General features: G+C 36.9%; 2 protein-coding genes across 8 annotated transcripts in view; both read right to left on the bottom strand.

Annotated features, from left to right (window-relative positions):
• Window positions 1-2,801: 2,801 nt before the first annotated feature.
• Window positions 2,802-25,011, bottom strand: part of LOC116160628 (photoreceptor-specific nuclear receptor-like) — a 40,622-nt gene continuing 18,412 nt past the window's right edge. The window contains exons 3-8 of one of the 2 annotated variants that reach the window (XM_031473875.1): window positions 12,919-13,022; window positions 11,042-11,162; window positions 3,893-4,023; window positions 3,475-3,713; window positions 3,194-3,425; window positions 2,802-3,142 (exon numbers count right to left, since the gene is read on the bottom strand). In XM_031473875.1, coding sequence (XP_031329735.1) covers window positions 2,904-3,142; window positions 3,194-3,425; window positions 3,475-3,713; window positions 3,893-4,023; window positions 11,042-11,162; window positions 12,919-13,022 — 1,066 coding nt within the window. In that variant the 3' untranslated portion in view covers window positions 2,802-2,903. Of the gene's footprint in view, window positions 3,143-3,193; window positions 3,426-3,474; window positions 3,714-3,892; window positions 4,024-11,041; window positions 11,190-12,918; window positions 13,023-25,011 lie in introns of both variants that reach the window. The other variant, XM_031473874.1, reaches the window with a different exon arrangement.
• On the bottom strand, window positions 20,701-23,434 carry LOC116160629 (ubiquinone biosynthesis O-methyltransferase, mitochondrial-like). 6 transcript variants are annotated; one of them, XM_031473878.1, is made up of 5 exons: window positions 23,322-23,434; window positions 21,839-21,902; window positions 21,603-21,787; window positions 21,143-21,559; window positions 20,701-20,865 (listed from the first exon to the last, which is right to left on the bottom strand). In XM_031473878.1, exons 2-5 carry the CDS (start codon window positions 21,859-21,861, stop codon window positions 20,750-20,752), a joined length of 741 nt encoding a protein of 246 aa, XP_031329738.1. In that variant the 5' UTR covers window positions 21,862-21,902; window positions 23,322-23,434; the 3' UTR covers window positions 20,701-20,749. The 6 variants fall into 6 exon arrangements, with proteins under 6 accessions (XP_031329738.1, XP_031329739.1, XP_031329741.1 ...); XM_031473879.1 differs by lacking the exon at window positions 23,322-23,434 and adding an exon at window positions 23,223-23,288; XM_031473881.1 differs by lacking the exon at window positions 23,322-23,434 and adding an exon at window positions 22,633-22,857 and having other exon boundaries at window positions 21,606-21,787.

The following is a 25,011-nucleotide window of genomic DNA, read 5'->3' on the forward strand; positions in this document are numbered from 1 at the left end:
TATTGTTTTAGAAACCGTAAATCGCAATCACAAGTTAAAATGAAGTTGGTACATTCGGAAGGGGTCATGTCCGTTTTTTAGAATGTCTAGCTCGAGCTAGGTCAATGTTTTTTTGGACGTGAAGATTTCATCAAATGCAGACATGCAATTTTTTTCAGTGTATGTGTGTACAGTCATTGACAAAAGTAATGATCGCAGTACCTATATGCAACCAACATCTCAATATATTGTAAAACTTGGAAATGAGAGCCAACAGTTTAAGGTATCTCTTTCTTGAAAAAGCCGACGGAGCCCGATGTGATAAGGCATGGCATGTTGTTGCTGTGCCTACTTTAGGCGATCATTACTTTTGTCAATGAAGGCAACGAAAATAGCGGGACCTCTTAAAAAAAAAAAGGCCCGTGGTTATATACCTGTAATATTTAAGTTGGAAAAAAGCATGTAACGAACGTAGTAGAAGTAGTATTATTTAATCTTCGAATAAATGTTATATAGGTAGAAATTACAAGGTACTAGACTAGTTATTATTTAACATACTAAGTAAATAGTACAAGAAGCCACGTTAGGAAGATCATCGGTGTCCTCATGGAGCACTGGATGGTCAACTATCACCTGCCTAACATAATGGGTAAAGGAGAGCCCACATACAGGTTCTGTGGTCCCCTTATGTGAATAGACTAGAATAGCCTCAGAGTCTCAAATAATGTCTAGAATTTTGTAAACGTTTTGAGAACCTTTAATACAATAAAACAATGACGGGACGGGAAATATACTAATACATAATGATATAAAAATATCACCCGTGGGTATATCACATGTTTTTACAGCCATAAATGTATTCATTGATGGTGTAATAGCATGATACTACAACTTAACACAGTAGTATCATGGTGTAATTATAGTAACAAGTTAAAAAGTAATCGTAAACGATTTACATAAAGCGCATTTCCACTTGCATTCATTTCCCATTTGTAAGATGCAACTTGTTAAAATCGTAAAAATCCGACCACAAATATGAAAGATAGCGTTGCACATGGGCAATCCATTTTTGACGTGCTATTTCAATTTCAGTTGAATTTCATTTAAATGCTTTTCTAAATAAGAAAGTTGGAAGATTTTCCTTTGTTCCAAGCGCCTAAGTATCAAATTTCACTTAAATGCTTCCATAGATAAAAAAGTTGGCACTGCGCATGCGCAAAATAAAATTTTGAAACTGGCGCTAGATTTTCCTTTATTCCAAGTGCCTATGTATCACATTTCATTTAAATTCTTCCATAAATAAAAAAAGTTCGCACTGCGCATGCGCAAAACCAAATTTTGAAACTGGCGTTAGATTTTCCTTTATTTCAAGTGCCTATGTATCAAATTTCATTCAAATACTTTTATAAGTAAAAAAGTTTGCAATTCGGTTTATAAATGGTCGAGATGCGAAAAGGGCAATGTGAATTTTGAATCGATTCGATTCAACTTTTGGCATTGCGTATTATATGGCTAAAGCTATGCCCATATTGAATTTCATGCAATTCAAACGGCAAAAGTGTAAAATTATGGAACATGTAAAAAATGGTTTTTTTGTTTTTTTTTACCATAACATTTTGTAAGCGGTACAGAAAAAATTCCTTCCTTGGTACAAGACTCAACACCATAACGAACCAAATAGCGAAAAAAGTAGAACAATAGCTCTTAAGATAAAGAACTAGTAGGGTCGCAAAACGAGCGTACGGACGGACGGACAAAATGGCCACAATAGCGCATTTTTTGTTTATTTTTGTGGAAATGCGCTAAAAATCGTTTAGTTTCCATGCGGAATTCTGCCACTGAATGGCATAGTTTGTAGTGGTCGGCTAGAGCATTATACAGGGTGTAGCACCTAAGATTCCTCGGATCATAAATCTTTTACCATACCTAAAAGATACCGAAAAAAGCATCCTATCTTTGATTATCTCAATTTACGGTAGCGCTTTGGTCACCTTTAGATTAGGTTTGATCTCGGGTTTGATGTACTGTCCCGTTCTTTTTTTCCAGGAATCAATTTCACGTAGCGATGTTGGCATACCGAATTCAAAACAGCCCGATTATCCTCTTCTAAAATAACAAATCATTGCAATTAATTCGCGTATGACGTAGGTTAATTTCCACGCAATTTAGCATTTTCAATTACACTCTTACATGCCTTATCTTGCATTGATACATTCCATTCTAAAAATACGCTTGCTAATATGAATTTATCTAATGTGCAAAAAAATCCTCTACATTAGGAATAAAACGCAATCAAATTTATATTGAAAATAGCCTGTTATCATTTCGGTGGGTAGGGGTAGGGTTTGGTTTTGCGGATGATTTTCTTCGAGATTGGGTATTGTTGCATGGTGTCTGAATTCAAGTTTAGCAAGTGAGGCGTTGTTCTCTTCATGGTATAGATGTCAATTTTACGAGGGGACCTATTAAAACAAAAGGTTAACGCTGATTTTATATAAGGGTAATTTTTATTGTTAAAAAAAAGCGATTTTTGGGGGTGATGCAAATTTACATTTACAACTATTACCAGTGGCGTTTCATACACTACGCGCCTTTTTAGGAAATAAAATCGCCAAATTTTAAATTGAGTTTAGCGGACAATGGTCGGGTGCATCAATGATAGTACTAAATAATGTCGGACCACCTGACTAGAATGACCACTTACTTTGTTCGTGATGGTTTTCCAGCTTTCTTTGACCCTGGAAGGAACTTTATGGCATGAGTGAATAATTTACCACAGAGTGCAATACATTTTATTTTTTTGTATCTTAGGCTTAGCCATCATATACACACTTACATAATTTAAACAAATTTAAAATATAAATACTCTACTTAAAACTCTTTAATATACCACAGTAATGAAGAGCGCACGTCGCCAAAGATTTTTAATTCTTGTACATGTCGCATAACACCTTTTCCATTGGGGTGTTGCCTATAGTTTTTTGAAAAAATACGGCTTCCACCCTAATGGCTGGAACAATTCTTAATAAAGGTAACATTAATAATAGTCTTCCGAAACGCGCGACTTGCGCCGGCAATTGTGTACGGCAATGCTGCCACAGCATAACTTGCGCTTGATCTTGTAAATTTTCTATTTGGCTTGGGTCTTTTAATCCACGCGTCTCTGTAAATATGGCATTAAAGTGGCCACAAAATTAAAATCGATACCACTCACCTGCCCTGAAAAGCACGATCGCCTTTAAACAGGCAAACTCGGCAGGGTCCACGTGAACAGCTTTAAACCGCATTAAAGTATCACATAATATTCGTACATCCGCAGCACCTTGTCCGTTCTTCGTGTGCTCGTTGGGGTTAAATAGCGAACTTGAGACGGCATCGAGCGGCATACACCACTGGATGGCGTTTAAAAGAAACAACTCGCTCCACGCCTCCTCCAATAAAATCACCTTTGGCGTCAATAATTAACAGGCGGCAAAATGAAACAGGGGGGCTCACCTGATCGCGAAATGGTAAACTGGCGAAGCTGGGTAAGTTTTTGGCCCACTTCACCGCCATGAACAGTAGTCTAGCTGAGGTTTCATAAATTGTTTCGTGCGTACTTGGGTAGATGCCTATGGTTGATAGACCCGAAGTGATTTGATGGGGTTCATGACGGAAAGGTCCGCTACTCGAAGAGACGCCGCAGCCGGATGACGGGGCGTCCTCTTCTTCGTTTGTAACATCTATACTTTCCTCTGCAAAATTACAATTAAATTGTGATTACGCCGATATTAAAATTTTGTATTCGGTTTTTCCCTCGTTGCTCTGTGACATAAGCCTTTAGAGCGCATTTAAATTTAACTCCACAGTCCCTAAAGAGTAATTAGTAGGTAGCTGAATTAATTTGGGCGTTTTTGTAATGCGAAGAACTTACCGTCGTTGTCGCTTGTCTCCTGCTTCGGACTTGGTTCGCGATTGATCACAGGCGGTGGAGGAACTGGAGGTAACAAGCTAGGCCCGTATCTAACCGGCGAGGATAATGCCATCGTTAATGACACCGGCGGCCTGTAAACGAACGTAATATCAAAAAGAAAATCGATGAAATTATAAAACCCCCGCGGGCTGTGATATTACGACGTGTGAGATTTTATCATACGCTACAACTTCAAAGACATTTTTGCAGTACCTGAACTTTAAAGCTACACCGAACGGCGGCTTTTCAGTTTTGCCACCAACAAAGGGCTTTTGATCGATGTTGTCATTTCGTACCTCACATTAACTCCTTGATGTAATCGGGTCTGTGTCTATTTTCATCCCGCATTACTTCCGCACCTTTTCCGATTTATACCCATACTCAAGCGCCAATAAATATCTTTATAACAAGGATGACAGAGTTTGCTATCAATATATCATATATCGAATTCTGAATTAAATGAGTCGAAAGGGTTTTGGATCGTATACCTATAGGTAAATGTTTTTTTTTTTTGTATTTGTAGTGCAGTAAGAACCAACAAAGAGTTTGATCGATTTTCAGGGGAATTTCAGAAAATGACACCTACAGGAGCGGTGCACCCGTTTTCCGCCCCGAAGTTCATACCGGAAGTTATCACCGCACCGTACATTTAAGTCGACCAGCTTTGCTGAACACCCGGTATCGAATTTAAACTTCGTATCGCCTTAGAATTAAAAAAAACTGAATACCAAACGATCCTCGAGATGCTTCTTGGTTAGAAATCGACATTTTAGAGAAGATTACAAATTCAAAAAACTGCACTTTCTGAATGTAAACACAGCAGAATAATTTACAAATTACGGCTGTAGGTCTACCTAAAAGTGTAGGGTGCTTTTCCATTTTAATTAATTAATTAATTAATCTCGTTTTCCCAATAATTGAGGTTAACGGTTCACTGGCCTCTTTGAGTGTTAATTGGCTACATTTTCATAAAGAAAAAGTCATATCATTCCATTTGATGTTGATTTTTTTAGGATATTAAATTATAGTGTCAAAACTAGCCCCCTGGTGGAGAAGGATTCAACTAAATTAACTATATTCTTGTTGCCCAAGGAATGCTCTTTTCAACGATACCAAATTTGTTACAATCGGTCAAACGGTTAAGAAGTTAAATCAGGTTATTGTAAAAACAATTGAACGCCCCACGCCATCTTTGTTTTTGAAATAACTGAGTTTTTGTTTTTATGAAAATGATAAACTGGTTCTCTTTAAAAATGTGAAAAACAAATGTTTAGTTTATTATGCGAAATTTAAAGGAAATGTAATTTTTAAAATTTAAGATGGCTGTTACGCCTTGTGGTGGTCATTTTTAGAACTTGAAAATTTTTCCCAGCGATTCCTCATAACCGATTTACCCAATAATTTTTTTACTCCCAAGTCATACGACGAACGGTTCCCGAGATATGGCCGAGGAACAGTCTTATTGGATCACCCGGTACAAAATTTCATTTAAATAACAAATAAAAAAATGGGATTGCCAAAATACAAAAGTTGGGTTGCGCATGCGCAATTTTTTTTATTCATCTGAATAAGTTACCTGAGAGAATTATAAAATTATACAAGAAATCCTTTTTTGGAGGTTTGGGCTGTAACTTTTTGCCCGAAAAACAATATTTTCTCATTTTCCGGTAAAATTTTCGCATGTTTTAATATCCTATGTCCTATGTACCGAATAGTCTAGATATCTCGACAGACATCGAGGCGCCATAAAATATTAGTCATCGACGATAAGAAACGAAAGCGGATGTGACGCATTATTTCCGGGAAATATGAGTGTTTGTTCGAGAACATTCTAGAATACTCGGGAGCGCTCGGAAACGTTCGAGATAGAGGGGCGTTTGCTATATAAGCAAATCAAATTGTGTTTCAGTCAGTTCTAATACTGATATCGATGTGAAATATTAGCGTCGCTGTACCCATTTTTTGTACGGAACTTTGGCGCTTATTAATTCTTCACGTCACTCGCGCTTTCACGATTTTAAATTCGCAATCACTAGTCAGTTAGGTAAGTACTTTGACGTACTCGCAGACTACACCATCTTACATTCCATACAGACTAAAAATAATATACACTGTTGTATTTAACGCTATTGGTACCTCCACTGTAAACATTTTTCTTTTTGCAGGAAGCAAGAAATTTGTAATTCACTTTGAAGTGGAAAAATGGTAACCAGTTTCAAGGAAATGGATTTCTACGGGTGCAGGCATCATGCGTTGGTTTTAAGTCCGTATGGAGTTGGTGTAATCGTGACCACTAGACGCGTAAGTAGAAAAGGTTCACTGTAATGGGTGGTAACGCTTCTGTTGCTTTAAATTTGTATTTTGTTAAACATAGGAAAATTTCCACATGTACCGCTTCATAGTAAACTTGAACTAAAGTAAGTCTGGGAAAGCGAACCCAGTTGCCACGATCTCGTCGGCACTAAAAGTTTATCCCTCTGATGAAAAAGCTGCAATACCGGTTTTATATAAGTTGTTAGGGCACGCCGGTCGAGGTCATTGCGTTCAGAAAAGAGGACCCGTTTCGGTTTTTCTAACGGGCGAGAAAAGTGGGCGAGCATAGCAATTTGTGTACGCTAATTATTATTATTCTTGGTTTATTTCAAGTAAAAACGAAAGGTGAAATCTATCCGAATAGTAGTAACGAATTAGCAGCTTAACTTCGGGCAAAAAGCTCCTAGATTTCGAGTACGTCGTGGAGGAACTTTTCGTTGAGAGTTATCTGCAATTTTCTATGTGTTTAAATAAACGAATTACAGTAGATTCTCAGACAAAGAAAATTTTGTTAGCAGCCTGATCAGTAGCAAGGCCTTTTACTTACGAGTGGTAAAATATACGTGAAGGAACATTTTCAAGTCAACTAAATTGAAATTAAACTTATTGTGATAAACAAAGAAATAAGGACTGGTTAAAAGTAAGTTGAGTGACATCACGGTGCGAGTAATAAAAATTTTGTATACAGCGGCATAATTTAAAGACAATTAATCGGTGCATTTTACCTGTAACAAAATCTGGTTAATAAATTGCGCAAAATTAATATCGACACAGCGAAACATTGGCTTATTATTCCTGTGCGTAGTCACGATCTCGAGTATTATTTTCGCGAATTTGAAACCGGTATGTCTGGACTCGCGATTCATACGATTTTTTCTGCCGCGAAATTTGGCATTCAGGGTGGTTCAGAAACAAGCGATCTGTTTCCAATATTGCTAAGGGAATCGGCATTTTTTAAGGAGAGATAAGATCAAGTGACCGGTTATTTTTTTGCATATTAAATTTGTTTGAAATAATTTTAATATTCCTAAAGGAATCGACCCGTGAGAATTACTTGCATGAAACAAATTTATATATTATTGAATCCAATTGTAGTGAGTTTATTGAATCCAAACAAAGGATTTGGTTTATTTTTCTTCACTGATTAGGGATTTTGTATTTAATTTCAGTGATATTATTTAGTCCTTTGGTTGGTGTGTATATTTTAAACAGGAGAATTGACCAGGAATTTATTATGTATTAAAAAATGACAGTTTAGATAAGGATCAAATCTAACACGAGATAGGCATTGCATTTTTTTGTATTTCTTTTTATGAATCAAATCAATATTTTATATTGAAGGAAGGAACATATGAAGAAAAATCCAAATTGACCGGATAAGTAGAACAGCCCCCCTCCCCTCCCTCTTTATCGCATAACAGAAATGAACTTTCTTAAGAATACATAAACAATCGAATAAGAATCGAGTCAATCTGTGAATTATTATTATTGCAAATAAAAATTAGTGAAATATTGAATAGTTAAGGGCAGTGGTGTAACTACAATGCCTCAAAGCTGCGCAATGGGGGCGAGCCCCGACTTAAAAGGGGCCTCGGCAAAAAATGTACAAAAAATTTAATTCGTTTATAAAAAATTCTGAAAAAACTCCTTCAATGGTATGCTTCTATTAATTATTTACCTACATATGATTTTACTTAGGAAGAGATAAAACGTAAAAAGCGTAATGCAAATGCTGGCTAATGTTTTATTTACGAAGGGCCATGCACATGCTTCCTTTTACAGTTTACAGTTACAGTCCGAAGAAAATTCTGAATCATTGTTCACGTAGGGCAAATATAGGTGAAAAATCTGGAGCAATATCTGCAATATACAAAAATTAACAATCCGAGGAAGTAACCCTTGAATTTGAATAATTTAAATCTGACTTTAATCTAATACAAAATTTGATTTGCTCAAAAGTAGCCAGCTCAAATAGATTTAAAAGCAACCCCACTCCTTTCCCATTTGTGAAAAATAACACTCCGAAGTCTCTTAAATAAAGTCGAGCATAAAGTAAATGAAATACTTTGTTAATTAGCGGGACCTTCTCCGATCCAGAAGGTATCTGAAGGTCCTGGATAGGTAACCTTGGACTGAAGTTGTATTTCGAAATGAATAGCGCTAAGTGATTTTAACACTCCAGCATTTAAAAAAAGGCAAACTAAATGAGTTAAACATCAAAGGAACTGACCAATATTAAACAAATAAGGATAAAGTAAAACAATTAAATAACAAACAAATTCAAGGGTTACCCTGTACCCCTAGTTACAAATAGCTGAAGTCAATACAAGTTACAATAAAACGAAGAGTTACAAGTACATTATTACCTTTTGTTATGGCACAAATATTACACAAACCTTGACAATTAAAGTTCGAACAAAATCAACTGGACTCTGACTGACGGCAGTCGCTAAATCTTACAATGGACCTGTCAACCAATGAATTACAAAAGGCAAAATCAGTAAAGCTAAATCAAGTCACTATTTTTTACATATACAGATTAACATCGTTTAAAAATTACTGATATAAGAAAAAAATATTTTTGAAGATGGGCCTCTAAAATGAAGTTCCGCCACTGGTTAAGGGTAAACCCTTTGATTCCACATGATATAAGTTAAATAATCCCAGTAAAAAGGGAACGGGAGATGAGAGAAAGGGATGCTATATTGCAAATTTAATTTTTGTTAAATGACAAATTATGCATTTCAAATTTCGCAAAGAAAAAAAGTAGAACATTCAAACGAAAGAAAAAAGGTTCTGTACTTGCATATAACATTTTCCCTTATTTCTTTACAAGTATTGACACACAGATAATAATTACGTAAACTCTAGGATAACCTTATCTTTTGATAATCATCGATTATTGTTAAAAATAGTAATTTTTGGGTTTTAGAAACATGCATCTACCCTTGACATATGTCCATTATTGTAGTTTTGTCTATCTTTAGTTTAAAAATGAATTCAGTTTAAGGCCTATGTAATGTAAGAGGGATGCTAAGCACAATTTTATTGTTCTAATGGAGCCATACCATGTTTTCTTATGGAACGCACATTTGATTAGAAATGAAGGAAATCGGAAAGAAATACAAAGGAATTTATAAGAAATATTTTCTATGAAAAAGTCGGGTCCGTTAACTTGGCCCCCCCACTGAGAGATTTCATAGTCGTATTATTTTGAAATGAATGCGCTCGTTATGGGCTCATATGCGCCACCGATAATAACTCTTGCGCCATTATCGTTTTTTTAGAAATCCGAAAAAACATTTGCGGGGGGCCAAGTGAACGTAGCCCCCCCCCCCCCCGTACGTATTTTGTCCCTTGTAACTAGGTCACCTGATACATTTGGTTATGCGCTTAATTGCGCCACTTGAATTAAAGCTAGCGCCATTACGGTTAAGCCGTGACAAATTTTCAAAAAGTGGGGGGGGGGCCAACTTAACGTTTTTAAAAGTTACTTTTTTTTAACATCTTTTCATACGAAATTGTACTCTCAGGTATGCGCTGAAATGCGCCGTAAAAAGATATCTTTGCGCCATTATTGTTTTTTTGGTTATCCTTAAATATATTTGGGGGGGGGGGGCAAGTGAACGGAATCCCCCATAACGCATTTTGCTACCGGTATTTGTGCCACTTGATACATCTGGTTATGAGCTCAATTGCGCCACTTGAATTAAAGCTAGCGCCATTACGGTTAAGCCATAAAAAATTTTTAAAAAATGGGGGAGGGGGGGCTAACTTAACGTTTTCAAAAGTTACGTTTTTTAACATGTTTTTTCTACTACATCGTACCTTTCATCATGCGCTAAAATGCGCCGTAAACAAAAATCTTGGCGCCATTATAGTGTTTCAGAAACACTATACAGGGTGTTTTTTTTGGGAGCTTTAGTTAAACGATTCTGGGAAAATAAAATAGGTAGGTTTTAAAAAATTTGTATTTAGGAGTTACTCCGAAGGCCGAATCGATGTAAAATATTTTCAAAATGGACGCACTTCCGGAAATAATTTTTGAAAACGCTAAGTTAGACCCTCCACGTTTTAAAAATTTTTTATGGCTTAACCGTAATGGCGCTAGCTTTAATTCAAATGGCGCAATTGAGCTCATAACCAGATGTATCAAGTGGCACAAATACCGGTAGCAAAATGCGTTATGGGGGATTCCGTTCACTTGCCCCCCCCCTCCCAAATATATTTAAGGATAACCAAAAACAATAATGGCNCTAAAATGCGCCGTAAACAAAAGCGCATTCATTTCAAAATAATACGACTATGAAATCTCTCAGTGGGGGGGCCAAGTTAACCCGAAAAAGTCTGCGACAACTCAAACCGTTTAGGAATAATAAGCATTTAAATGTGTATAATGTTTATTCCTGTTCAAAGTCACATATTTTTCATTTATTTAAGTTCGTATATGAACACTGTCAAAATGATACGAGATAATTTTTATGTAAATAATAGGCCATGTCAATCGGCTATCAATAATAAATACCGCGCGATCGTGATTTTCGCAAGAAAACATCATACGACGCCGTTAGCGCATCTCTTTCTTATCGGTATTGGTCGAAACACATAATTGCACAAAAATTATATGATAGAACAATGAGCCCAAAATTATTAGATATTCAGAAATGGGATATTTCGATTCCTAGCACACGAGTAAAATTTTCCTTTTGAAAATTATTCAGTTCAAGGGTACTGCACAACATGTCTTCATTTTTGGGTGGGTAAATAGGTAGTTTCCGAGCCGATAATTATACATACCCAAAAACACCAACAGCGACGGCCGCCTCTCGAAGTGCCCTTTCCTGTTCCGCACTCATTTCTCGGAGGGATTCCGGTCGAATAGTGGCAGTGTTTCGGGGTTGTCTTTCATTTTGCACAGCTAGAAGATCATAAGAAGCTATAATTGCTGAAAACAATGTAAAGAACACTGTAGCGATAGTGCAATTACGCTAGATCGTCGTCATAATGATCGGTTTAGCGAGGTGGCTTTAAATGGAGCGTGATAAAATTACAGCTAAAAATATTAAATCGTGGCCACAAGCTGTATCATATTTTCACGCAGGGGCTGGTATTTGCGTGCCAAATTACCCCTTTTTCGGCGAAATGGTTGGCACGTGTAAAGCGCGCGTGTTACCCTTTTATTTGATGCGCGCATGTAAAATAATTGAGCGTTATATTTAAATGATGTGCTCTTTATCTGGGGCTTTCTTGTTCAATTTGCCATTTTAAATGAAGATCGGGTGTAGTATTTAAAAGCGGGCCAGATAAGAGAAAATTTATTTTCGCGTTTATAAACCACAAAGAAATTCTCAACGGACAACTTTTCAGTTTTCCTTTGGTTATTACTCATTCAAATTTAGAAAATCCTTTGTGTTGCTCAAGTTACCCTTAAAAATAATTTCCGCACCGTGTGGTCGGTACACAAAGACGCGAAATAAAACAGTTAACGAGTCAAGCACGTCGGTTTGGCGTCGTTTTTGAAAACTTGAAGCGCGCTCTCCTTATTTATCTTTATAAATTAAAAAAGGATCAAGAGAAATCCAAACTTACGTGCATTAAATCCGAGATTGCTTGAGGTATAATTGGTAGAGTTAGAGTGACAAAGGATGAGATGCAAATGTAGAGGGTGTCAGAGGCGTGGGTGACGCTAAGCGTCGGTCGCGTCGTGTGTTCGCTTAAGGCTTGCTTTATACTCTGCTTATTGGCTTCGTTTATTTGTATTTGATAAGGCACGCCTTTCTTGCACCTTTGTCAAAAGAATTAATCATATCGCTTTTTACTCAAGATAGGTAGGTACGTAAGCGACAGGGGCATTACAAAAGAAAAATTCTAAATCTGCTCCGGTAATAAATTGAGGCGGAATTCTCCTTAATCTGGAAGATACAGAGCAGAGGATCAAAAACAATTTCACTTTAGCAAATCACAGAACTCCATGACCATTTCGCAGCCATCAATTTAAGATTGTAAATTACAGAAGTGTAATACGCATGCGATTTTAGTCCCCGTTTTTAGAATGGCACTTTTGGGGAATAAACGTTCGGGAAACAACACAAGTTTATTGAGGCTTAGTCATATTCTAATGCAGCATCCCCGGGAGTTTTGGTAGAGCGTTTGGTGGGAATTAACCGGCTTTGAATCGCATTAATCAGCGTCTTCTAAATCCCTGCTATGGCTGTTTGTTGCAGATCTCGCTTTTCCATCTTTCTCGCTTCACTCGGCGCCGGTAACGCACCGTTCGGAAAATGAAAAGGGGAGAATCTGCGATCTACCGCTGGACAAAACTAATTTTAAATGCCGTAATTAATCCGCTAAAAAATAACGTTTGCGTCTCCCCCTAGGTCAGATTTTATTATAAAGCACAAAGATATAGGACGAGCGAAATTCCCCAGCTTACTCAGTATGCAGAAAACGCAAGCATTGAGGAACTTCTCAGTTTTGTAATGTTCATAGAGAGCTTTCTCACTTCTCTTAGGACCTCTCACGCTTTATCCTTTCTATCCCCCCCTTTTGCTAACGGTCGTACTCAGTTTAGGTAAAATTCATTTCGTCAAGACGATATTATCCGAAAATTAACATCCCTCGCTTATTCGTTACGGATAACATTAAATTGAGGTTAGTGTAATTTATTTACTTACCGTCTTTGTTCATCCCCATTGAAAGACACTTTTTTAATCGACACGCCTGGCATTGATTTCGGTGCGCTTTGTCAACTATGCAACGTCCTGTCCCTGCCTGGCACCTGGAATAAATGAAGGATTAACATTTCTTCAACTCTTTCTAAAAGTAGGTATATATGAATCTTAAAAATCTAAAAAAAAGAGATTTCGAAGAATTTGAAACGGACGAAAAGTCCTAATTATCTGAAGAGTACGGAAAGGATTCGAAAATCTAAAGAAGTACGTGTAGACAATAGTTCAACAATACAGTGTGTCTTAAATTGAGTAGGATGGCATGGCTATCTTTGTTATTTTTATACTTACAGATTTGGATTCGATTTATTTTTATCAAAATATCGCATCGGAATATCCATCAGCATCAAAAACTACACAATTTTGCCAATTTAACCGAATCTGGATAACAAAGATAGCATAGTTATCCTACTCAATTTGAGACACCCTGTATATTCGTATAGTCTATAATCAATGTTGCAGGATGGAATATTGTCAAAAAATCTTCTAGAATATCCATCGGTGTAATTTTCTTCTCAAAATGGATCCACCGAGCTTTCATAATCCAGTTTCATGGGGAAGGTTTCGTGTCAACTTTTGTTGAAGATAATTTGTTAAAATGATTGATACGTGAATTCGGATCAAGTAATTAAAAGTAATTTTCTAATGTCAGATATAATAAAAGTCATTGTTCATATAGTTTTCAATAAACTTATAATTTAATAACGATAATAACTGTGTAATAAGTGCTAATCATTTCCTGAATCCTGCAATAATCCAAGAGGTTATGGGCCCAGACCAGGAAGTTGTGGAAATAAATTAGTTACATCGTAATAACTGGACGAACATACGTGGGAAACATTTTTTAATTTGAAGAAAAAATGACATCGTATGGACCAGCAAAAATTGAACCACTGACACACGAAAATTATCGTTCATGATGTCGTCAAATGAAGGCGATTTTAAATCTGAATGACTTATGGGAATTCACATCAGGAGAAAATGTGAAACCAGAATTACAAATCGAAGAAAATGGAAAATTCAACAGCAGCATCAACAATTGCAAGAAAAGTCTGGTTGAAAAAGGATGAGCATGCACAATCCTTGATAACTCTTGCAATGACCGGTGAGCAAATTGAATTAACCAATGATTGTCAGACGTCAAAAGAAATGTGGGATAAACTGCAGAAAATGACGCAAGGACCACTTAGAAAATCCATGATGATCAGAAAATTAGCGGTAACGAGACTAGAAGACGGAGAGGATGTTAGGAAACATTTAAATGAGATGTTTACAACGTGGCAGAAACTCAAAGAACTGTCACTGGAAATTAGTAAGGAATTATTTTCTTATCTCGTTTTACTAAGCCTTCCGCCAAGTTTTGAGGTATTCTGCACCACAATGGAGTCTCAAGACACATTACCGGACCCCGAAGAACTGAGAATCAAAATCATTGAATGTCGAGATTCAAGGAAGCACCATGCAGAAACAGGAATAAAAAATGCCATGGTCGCAAAGAAGAATTTCGATAAAAAGTCATCGGAGGAAATTGAAAAGGAAAAGAAATTTCCGTATAAATGCAACCGCTGTAGAAAGAAAGGACACATGGCCAAATTTTGTAACCGAAAAGGAAAGCAAGACAATTCCGCTAAAGCAAACAACGTGGAAGCTACAACAATGTACTCTGAAGTTGTACCAGAAGCTTTTGGAGGATTACTCAATTATGGGAAAAACAATTGGTGTGTTGATAGCGGATGTACGTCACATTTATGTAAAGATGAGGAAAGTTTCACAAAACTGCAAAACACAAATGGAGGGAAACTGAAACTCGCCAGCAATTCATCTACAGAGATCAAAGGAAAAGGAACAGTGGAAATTAAGTCGAATTTTGACGGAAAAGTCAAGGAAATAAAAATTCAAGATACGTTCTACGTTCCAGATTTGAGAATGAATCTCCTATCTGTGGGAAAAATAACAGACAAGGGGATGATAGTCACTTTCAATGATAAAACCGCAGATATCGTAGACAAGAAAACTGGGAAGTTGATTCTCCAAGCAAGGAGAATAAACGAATTGTACATAATTGAAGAAGAAACGAATGAATGCAATTCTGTACCAGAAGTGACGACGAAAGAATCGAGACTAAATAAAATCGAAATATGGCATCGAAGATTGGGTCACGTAAACTTTAAAGATCTTCAAGAAGGTTCGAGAAAGGGTACTATTAGAGGTATTGACATCAATGCAGCCAGGGATGGTCTCGAATGCGAAATCTGTATTCAAGGAAAAATGACAAGAACTCCATTTCCTATACGAGAAAAGAAATCAGAAGAATTACTAGAAATAATTCATTCAGATGTCTGGGGACCAGCCAGAGTAGAATCAAATGGAAAAGCAAAATATTTTGTAATATTCATCGAGTATTCTGGATGGTGTGTGGTAAAGCTTTTAAAGAATAAAAGTGACGTTTTCAACGCGTTTAAAGATTACAAAGTACTGGTTGAAAATCAGACAGGAAAGAAAATTAAATATTTACAATCCGATAATGGAAAAGAATACGTAAATAAAGTCTTTGATGAATATTTGAGAACAAATGGAATTAATAGACGATTAACCGTCACACACACAACACAACAAAATGGGATCGCCGAAAGAAGAAATCGAACACTGGTAGAAATGGCACGATGTATGTTGATACAATCTAGATTACTTCAATCGTTCTGGGGCGAAGCAATCAACACAGTCAACTACACCAGAAATCGATGTCCATCGAGAAGTTTGGGAGGAAAAACACCACACGAGCTTTGGACTGGAAAAATACCGAACGTTAATTATTTTCGAGAATTTGGATGCAAAGTATATACTCGAAACAGGGAACAAAATCCAGGAAAATTCGAGGCTCGATCTAAAGCGGGAATATTTGTCGGGTATGCAGAAATATCCAAGGCGTACAGAGTGTGGATCCCAGAAGAGAGAAAAATTGAAAGAATTGAGAAGAAAATTACACTGATGGATATTCTAGAAAATTTTAATGCCCACCGAGCATTCACGATCCACAATTTTTTTAAGTTTCATGGAGGAGATTTCGTGTCAACTTTAAACTTTATTGTCAAAAACGTGAGTCCTCGTGAGAGAATTTATTGTGACGATTGAATTGTATTGTGTGAAGGGTGCCATCAAACAAAAGTTTTAATCATGGTTTAAAAGAAAATAGGTGTATCTTTAGTATAAGCAGAAAGTGAATCCAGTTTTTGGTCGATGCAGTTCAAGAGAGACGCAAGCTCGGGTGCAATTGCGATACCACTAACGGATTCTTAGGGTGATTTTTTTGGAAAATTACGACACTTCATTGGATTCAAAATTTAGGATTTTATTTTATAGCAGAAATTTGTCTTCTGAAAAAGCTGTAGGTAAATAGCTTATGTTATCACGGCATTACCATGACAACAATTTTGTTTTCTGTTCTAAACTTCATTTTATTTCGTGCTTGGCGTTCCATTTTCAATAAGAATGGCATAATGTCATTAGAATACCCACAATCATTTGATTCACTTTATCTACCCTTGCCGTTAAAGTGATCAGTTCATGTATTCTTAACTATTAAAGAGACACTTGGCCTTGGGCTTGTATAAATGTCATCTGTAACGCGACATTTTACGAGCACACAGCCGATTCCGAACAAAAGCGAAATCAGTACCTATTCCCGTAACACTGGCACGCTTTAACTCAGGTCCGGTCAATGCGGTTACCAACTACTAAAATATCAAATTATGTGGTTTTTTAGCGCACTTTTTAAGAATTAAAAAAATGTGCTATTGTTTGCGTTCTGTCCGTCCGTCCGGACCCACTTCTGCCGTTTTGAACTACTTCTAGGGGATTGGTCTTAGAGACCTGGAATTTTTTGCAGTAGATAGCCTGTACCATGAAGGTGTGCTAGACGGTCATCAAATTTCGCTGTCTAAAAGGCCCCCCCCCCCACGAATTATTTCCTGAGATGTTGTTTTTGAAAGTAAAACGTGCATAACTTAACAATTAGTCTCAGATTTTGTATACGCAACTACTGCCCTTCTTTCTGTCTTCTTATCAAAGTACGGGGTGGAGGGGGAGGGGGTGGAACTAATTTTATCCTTCATGGTACTTTGATGAGAGGTCTCAACGATAGGAATTAATTTCTACCACTCTCCTCCTCGACCTCTTATCGTGATATCGGGTGACCCCCTCCAGATTTTTGTGATACGTCGTTGGAAAGCTCTGAAAAAATGCTTTCCAACTATAGCGAATAGCATTACATTTAGGTTAGTAATTATCGTGCAAATAAAAAAATATACGGTTTGATTTTTCAGAGCTTTCCAACGACGTATCACACACGGGGAGTTACTATTTAAGATTTAAAAGTTGAGGTGGCTGGGGCGCAGGGGGTTGGAGGGGGTGCGTCGGCAACTATGTCATTGTGATTCCACCTCCGAATTACCGAAACGGATTTTGATTTTTTTAAAAATATATCGTTTATTTACTAAGACATGGGGGGTGGTAAGTTTTCAAATTGCCACCCTGTATATAGGTGTTATTGAATATATCTGTACTTTGAATTACAAACAAATAACTGAAATAACTGTTTCATTTTTAGAGAAATATACTCTTTTTTTTATTAATATTGCTGCATCATTACCTCAACAGGAGGTGATGGATGGGGCTATATCTAATTTTACTTTTGAGAATATATTTATACGTTATGAAATTCAGAAGTAGTTTTCCAAAATAATAAAAGACATCAATTTCAAATAACGTATTTCAAGTTTATTTTTCAGTGATCCCCCCCCCCCCCTAGGTACGATCATGAAATTGATAGAAATGGCTAGAGGGCATCTTAATTAAGAGTTTTCAACGACAAAAATTTGCGGGCGAAGCCCTAAATAAGTTCACATAATTTCGTCGGAATGTGAGGTTATGTTACTCCATAGTTCGTGATTACTGATTACTTATAAGTTGCGCCATGACATTTTATAGTAATAAATAAAGTTACGTGTCGGTAAGTTTGTTTACACGTCAGTTTTATCCTTTGAAACGATCGCTACTTAGTAATACAATGGTTCGTTTTCATGAATTCACAATTCCTGGGCAGTTTATAGCCATATCAGACACCTTGGTGCCACAATTAATGGTAAGCAGCATCGCGAAGATGAAGACCAACAGATAAGGACCGAGTAAACCTGCTGTTGCATTAATATCAAGAAATTTTCGGCGAGAATGAAGGGCCTACCCCCGTATGGAAAATACTACATCTCATCTCCACAGACTCTTGCCATCCAAAAAGGAAGCTCTTAAACGGGAGTTCGAGGTAGAAAAGGGGATAATTGAGTAGTGTGACTCGGGTTATGAAGCGCCAGTGGTGCTAGTACCCAAAAAGGACTCAAGTTTGCCTTTGTTGTAATAATTGGGCATCATCGTTCCACTTTGAGCCGTTTACCTGCACCTGTGACGTGACAATTCACCAGCTGCTCAAGATAAAGGTTAGTGTGTTTACATTTCATGCGCACTTAAACTGAATTGCGTTGAATTCGTTATATATTAACATTGGAATATGCGTTGTGTATTAAATTTAAGAGCTCAGTTACGATTCGAATCTTAGATGAAATTGTTTTGATATTGTAACCTATAACGTTTTGCATCATAAATATAGCAGGCGATGTGTTACCGGCATTTGCCAGTATTGATTTGAAGATATAATTCAGGTATCGTATCAATTTTTGTTTTGATGGGATATTTAAATTTGGCGCTTTATCTGAGCGCATTTTATCTAATGCGCCAATGAATGTGATTTTACGACTACGAACAACCAGAGTTCAATACCTTCTTCAGATTCACGGCAGTAAATATTTACACAGCAGTTTTATCAATTTACGTAAACAATTAAACAATTCTTACGCGACGTTGTCTGGCTATTACGTTTTTTCGTATTTTTGCTACGTGTATAAAACCGACACGTTGGAATTTATTTACTTCAAACTTTTTTTATTTTTTAACTGTAACTACCGGAACTCGCGTTGTTATATTTTACGTTTCAAACACAAATACTGGTCGTGACGGTAGTCCAAAAATCGAATCTGGCTCAAATTTGATTGGCAACGGCTTTCCGAGTCGCCTTGATCGCGATGCCCCTATGTAATATGACGTTTCTATCTGAACAAATTAAGATAGATCGACTAAATAAATTAAATAAAGATTTATCTAATTTTCTCTAAACCGAATCAACCAACTTTCAAAAATCAAACGTCAAATTAAAGGACTTCGAAAGACCTTTCAAACAAGCTGTTACTCGATACCACTTTTTTCCTTTAATCAGTTGTTTTCGATAAATCTGTGGTGGGAAGTTTTCAAATGAACACTCTGTATGTCAACTATGCAAAGTTTGAACCGAATCGGTCCAAGCGTTTGGCAGTTATCGTGTTCACAGACAGACAGACAGACAGACAGACAAATACCATCGACTCCCCTATAAAGCTTGCATCGTTTTGTTCTGTCGCTTAATTTTTGTTCGATTATTCTTCAACGGGATAGTGCACCCGCGCACAACGCCCTTATCGTGCGAGAATACCTACCGTACAAATTTTGCATATTCCACGAAATTTGTCCCATAGGTCTTGTCGCGCGATTAGGGCGTTGTGAGAGGGTGCACCATTCTGTTGGAACCAACTTTTTTTTACTGATCCTTTACTCAACTACGAAAGTTAAAAGTACTGGAGTGATCCACTTTATTGATACTTGTTAATTAATAATTAAGAAAGAAGAATCTTTATTTTTAATTGGAATTTTTGAAATAGAAATAACGAATACGTAGGCGCTTTGTAATTTCATTGGCGAAAGTTATTTCAGGCGCCCACTAATATGCGCAACGTGCCCTTTTTCGTATTAACCAGTTTTTTTTAACAAAACAGAGTCAGCACTTAAGATCTTAAACAGATAAACTAATCATTTATCACGTGGAGCATAAACAGAATTCGGTTATGAGACTCAGGCAATAAAGGTGGATGTTTATTTTATTCTTAAGAAATGGATATTTAACTTGCAAAGAAAGCGTCCGAGGATAGTCAAGCATACCCGTTGACCGAGGAAAGATGTAGAAATGTGCAACTTAATCCGGCAACTTATTCAGTAAAAAAAGGTGTATTTTGGTTGTTCCATAGTGTTACTAAAAATGTACACAATCGCGTGTAACCAGGCAGTTGTTAATTGAATAGTGCAAAGGTAATATTTCATTTATATTGAATAATTGAATTGAATACGTAATGTTTACTACGGCTGACAGTAAGTTCAAATAGTGCCTTAAATGTTGGTTCTGTAAGAAGCAGACCTAAGCTCAACTACGCCTATTATAATAAAAGACATTATTTTGTCAGTGTGACCTTGGTTCTGTAAACCACTATCCATTCAACTAATACCAGTCCGCGTTCACGTAGTTAATAGGTCCCGAGTACTGTCATTATGCGTTCGCTCGTTAGACCGAAATTAAAAGGGAATCAATGAAACAGATGTGAGCGTATGCTGTCCTCGTAATCCTAGTAATAACAACGGTGCAAGAAGTAATTTATAGTTTAATAGGTATAAAATTAGATCTACATTATATTCTTATGGTATTTTGCAAAGCAAATTATTGCATGAGAAATTCGCAGTGGTTGAAAAAGAAAACACGCCAATAAAATATGGAGCCACAATAGAAAGTTCTGTTCGTCGTTTACTTCTTTCAATTATCCATCACTCACTGAACACTCCGGATAGATGCACAAGTTTAAAAATGTAATTACAAGATCTTCTTCGCGTGCAAAGCGTAATTAATTGATGTACTCGACGACTGAGACCAAGATCTTGATAAAAAGTTAAAACGAATGCCTTGAACGTCTACTGTTTTGCAGTTATCTAAAAAAGAAGGAGTTAAAAGAGTGGGGTGTGCTACCACTATCTCAGTTCGAGGGTGCTGAACATTGTTCATTTGGTATTTCTTACGATAAGCTAATGATGAGAGAAAAACATATTAGATACGGAGTTCGAACTAAAATTTGCACCTCCTCCATTTTGTATTGGAAGAGTTTTTCTCATTCAATACAAAATGGACGTGCTTTTTTAATTGTCCGCAAACTGATTGATTTGGGAATGAAAGGAGACACCCTGTATATAGTAGATACCTAACACTTACGTATCTCAAGTATCTTTCTTATTGCATCAGGAGAGATAAATTTATTCCACGCGTGAGTACCTCGTGGTATTATATTTAACACTTCCTGTATAAGCACGATTCCCATTATCCACGAACGAATCGTTTTATTAAAGGTCGTAATGAACAGAGAACCATTTGGTTTAAGGCACTTTATGCAAGCCTCCAAGAACATTTCCTTCTCTGTCACATGTTCCACGACCTCCGAAGCGATAACGACGTCATATTTTTCGGCATTTTCAATCGCGTGTTCTTCAATCGTCGTCACAATGTAAGTCAGATTGACTAAAGTCGGATTGAGTGAGGCATGGTGCCTAGCAACTTCGACCGAATCGGATCCTGGGTCAATTGCGTCCACTATTGCGCCAAGCTTGGCCAACTCCTCCGAAAGAAGACCGCCTAAATTGAAACTAAATCTACGTAAACTTGCACAAGATCTTACCACCACAACCCACATCGAGAATTTTCAAATTTTCCACAGATTTTATGTTTTCGGTCAAGAGCAGGGCATTAAAGATGTATGGTACGCGAACGTCATTGAAAGACTGCAACTTTGACTTTCCTGACCACCAACGCTGGTTTAGGGTTTTAAAATGCTCGATTTCTCCATTGTCAACTGTCGATCTTCTATAAAATGCCAAATGTCCATTACTTTAGTTAGCGTGGAAGTCGACTTACTCATGTATGAGCTTTTTCCCCATTATTGGTCACTTTTTTAAATGAAACTTAACCGTGCTGGTCACTACGAATTAAAGATTAGAATTAGGTACATATTAATTGTAAATGCTAGAACTCGGAAAGTCCGTCCGTTCGTCAGTTTTTTTTTTTACAATGGTTTCGGTTAGGGTTTAAGGAAATTGAACATTGTCGCCTCGCGCCATATTCTCCCTATCTTTAATATAATATCAATCTTGTTTAATTAGAGTTTCTGTGTACATTTCAGAATATGGTCGTTTATCAAAAATAAAACCCTCCTCCCCTTTTTTACCACCCGGACGATATTAAGGGAGGTATTGCATTGGGGTAAAAAAAATAACCCCCCACTTTTTTAACGGAAATACACGTTTTGAAGCACCAGGACCACGAATCCGAATCAAACGAAATCTCGATCGGTCTATCTGTACTCTCATTTCCGGCTAAACGACTCAACCGATTGGATCCAAATTTGGTACACATATTTTTAGACATTAAATGGCAGAATCGCCTATGCGCAGGTGTGTGGGTGGGGTGTGCTAGCCACAGCAAATTAGAAAGAAGTGATTTTAATCGAAATCAATAAATCTTATGAACTAAAACACGAATCATATTGGCAGATGTTAAATGAAAGTGGTCACAGGGGTTCAGCTACAAAAAGTCCAAAAACCCCTTTTTTTACAAAATGGACATGAGATTTTAAAAAGCCCTTAAACAGACTCATCGGGCAAGGCTCATCGTGTAAGTTTTTTGTTCGGGCCATGATAACCTTGGCTTACCTACACTATAACAACAATGTACCTAATCGATTAAGAACACTTCAGTTCAGAAGGTCTACACATGGCACTCGTGGGATCAAATTTTAACTGAATAAACTGAAATGGGAAGAAGATAATAAAATTGGCAGAACTCTTAAGTTAGTAATTTCTGATCGTTCGTTGAAAACCGACTTTTGGACGTGGTCTACATCAGCAAATTGCATTTTAAAAAGATCTATCGTATCTTACGAAATTGCTGACTATAGAAATGAAAATAATTATAACAAATTGATGACACAGATTTGTTATCTTATTATGTGTGATATGTGTTCGTTACCCGGTGCAGGTTTATTATTACACCCTGTAAACTACGGGTAGGTACAAAGGTACCATTACGTATAGTTATGATAACAGTCAGTGGAAATGCTCGGATCTGTTTCGAAGGGAGGTAATCCTCCTTATAGATCACCCCTTGAAATTTTAGATTGTAACTTTTTGTATTTTTTAACGACATTATAGCTCTGTTGCTTTACTGAAAGAAATAATTAAATGTATATGAAGCAATAAGCAAAATACAAGTAGGTATTATTTTAGTTAATTGCCAGATATACCTAACTGTCACTGGAAATTCGAAAGAGTTGCCAGAGTGGCCGCCCTAGAGTGAACGAGCTCCATATAAAGGTATAAGGTATGGCAAAAGGTGGTCTTACATATTGTGTGAATTGTGGCACAGTCACTGTTGCTTGCGGAATACTTAAAAGATGTTGTGGTAATTAATAGACGACAAATCCATCAACTGCTGTGAAACAAAGCGACAACCAGTATTAAACAAAAAGATATTATAATTAATGGGCTCGTGATAAAGTTAAATTCCTGGTAAACACGATGATTTACTCAACAAGCGGTGATATCGACTTTGCAAATATCAGAAGGTCAGGTTCAAATATAATCTAATTGTCCTAAACTGTGGCATTGCCCTCATCCAAAGAAATAGATATTGAGACTTCTTCCAAAGCTAATAAATCTAATAACGATCCGGATACCAAGGACATGGGTCTTTCCTGAAGTCGACTGTGAAACGATAACATCCAAATTTCGGGCATATTACGCCTTCCTTCAAAATCGATCCAAAAATTCTTGAAATACAATACCAGGCCGGGTTCGGACCAGACCAGACTTTCTGCAACTGGATTGCAGATCACTTAAACACGTGAAATCTGTCATTTAGCGCCGAGGAATCTCCAAAAATGTTAAAAATTAGTGACGTTATCCCCATTTATAAGACATTAATTTTCATTGGTTAGTTATTTTCTTTCCACCATTACCAAACGGCTTTTAGGCGCTATCAAGTGTGCAGAGCTAGTATTTTTTCACCGCTTGCTTCTTAATTAGAGTTGCAAAAATACCCAAAGAAGGCTAATTTACAGAGTGTAATTCAAAACCAGATCCAGACAATGAGGCGACAACTTAACCCTTTCTACTTACGCGTAATTCGGCGGGAAAACAAATTCAAATAAAAATGCTCTCGTTGCAGTGGGCCATTAGTGCGTGGGTGGAAGATTGTGGATGTGTTAACGCGCATATTTAAAATTTATTGTCGGAGTATGTTGAAAAGACTCTTCAGGCTACATATTTTCAACGAAATTGAAATTGTTATACTAAATATCAATTCCTTGTTATTATTGTTATATTTCCTTAATTTTGGATGTCGCTTTAAATCTGTTTTAAAGTTTTAAATAAACAGGCCACTATTGATGTTTCGTAATTTCTGCAAATAGACTCGAGTATTTAAATTTTTAATAAATGTTCCAAATTTTACAAATTTGTGAACAAAATCAATTTATCTAAGCTGACCTGGGAAGTCTTATACTAGGTAGTCCAGTAAAATTAGACAAAATAAGGGCCAAACCCGGAAATTTCCGAAATGTTCCAAAAGATCTCGGTTGGGGAACGGACGCCATCTTGAAAAAACTACCCCTAAACTCGATTTCTCGAGTTTTGAGCAAAACCAATGAACCAATGGTCTGATTCTCGTTGCCAAGGTGTCAAAATGTTTGTTTTAATGTGTATTTGGAGTAAAAACATAATTCCGCACATAAAGAAGGCCTTGGAAATTCGAGCTTTTTAGGAAAATCACCCCCAACCTGGATTTTTCACGTTTTCGGCATTTGTTGTTGTTTTGTTTGCGCAATCCTAGGATTGGTTGGACGCAGTCCTCCACCTTTTCCTATCCTGCGCTAATCTTTTCAGTTCTACGTAACTACCCTTGCCTACGTCCCTAACTATTTGCTCTATGTATTTAAGTCTCCGTGGTCCTACCCCTCTCTTGCCCTCGGCCCTCCTTCTATAGCTAGTAGCGCTATTCCTCCGTGTCTTAGCACGTTCGCTATCATTCTATCT

The sequence above is a fragment of the Photinus pyralis genome, unplaced genomic scaffold (assembly GCF_008802855.1).
Source record: "Photinus pyralis isolate 1611_PpyrPB1 unplaced genomic scaffold, Ppyr1.3 Ppyr1.4_LG1, whole genome shotgun sequence".
Lineage (NCBI taxonomy): Eukaryota > Metazoa > Arthropoda > Insecta > Coleoptera > Lampyridae > Photinus > Photinus pyralis.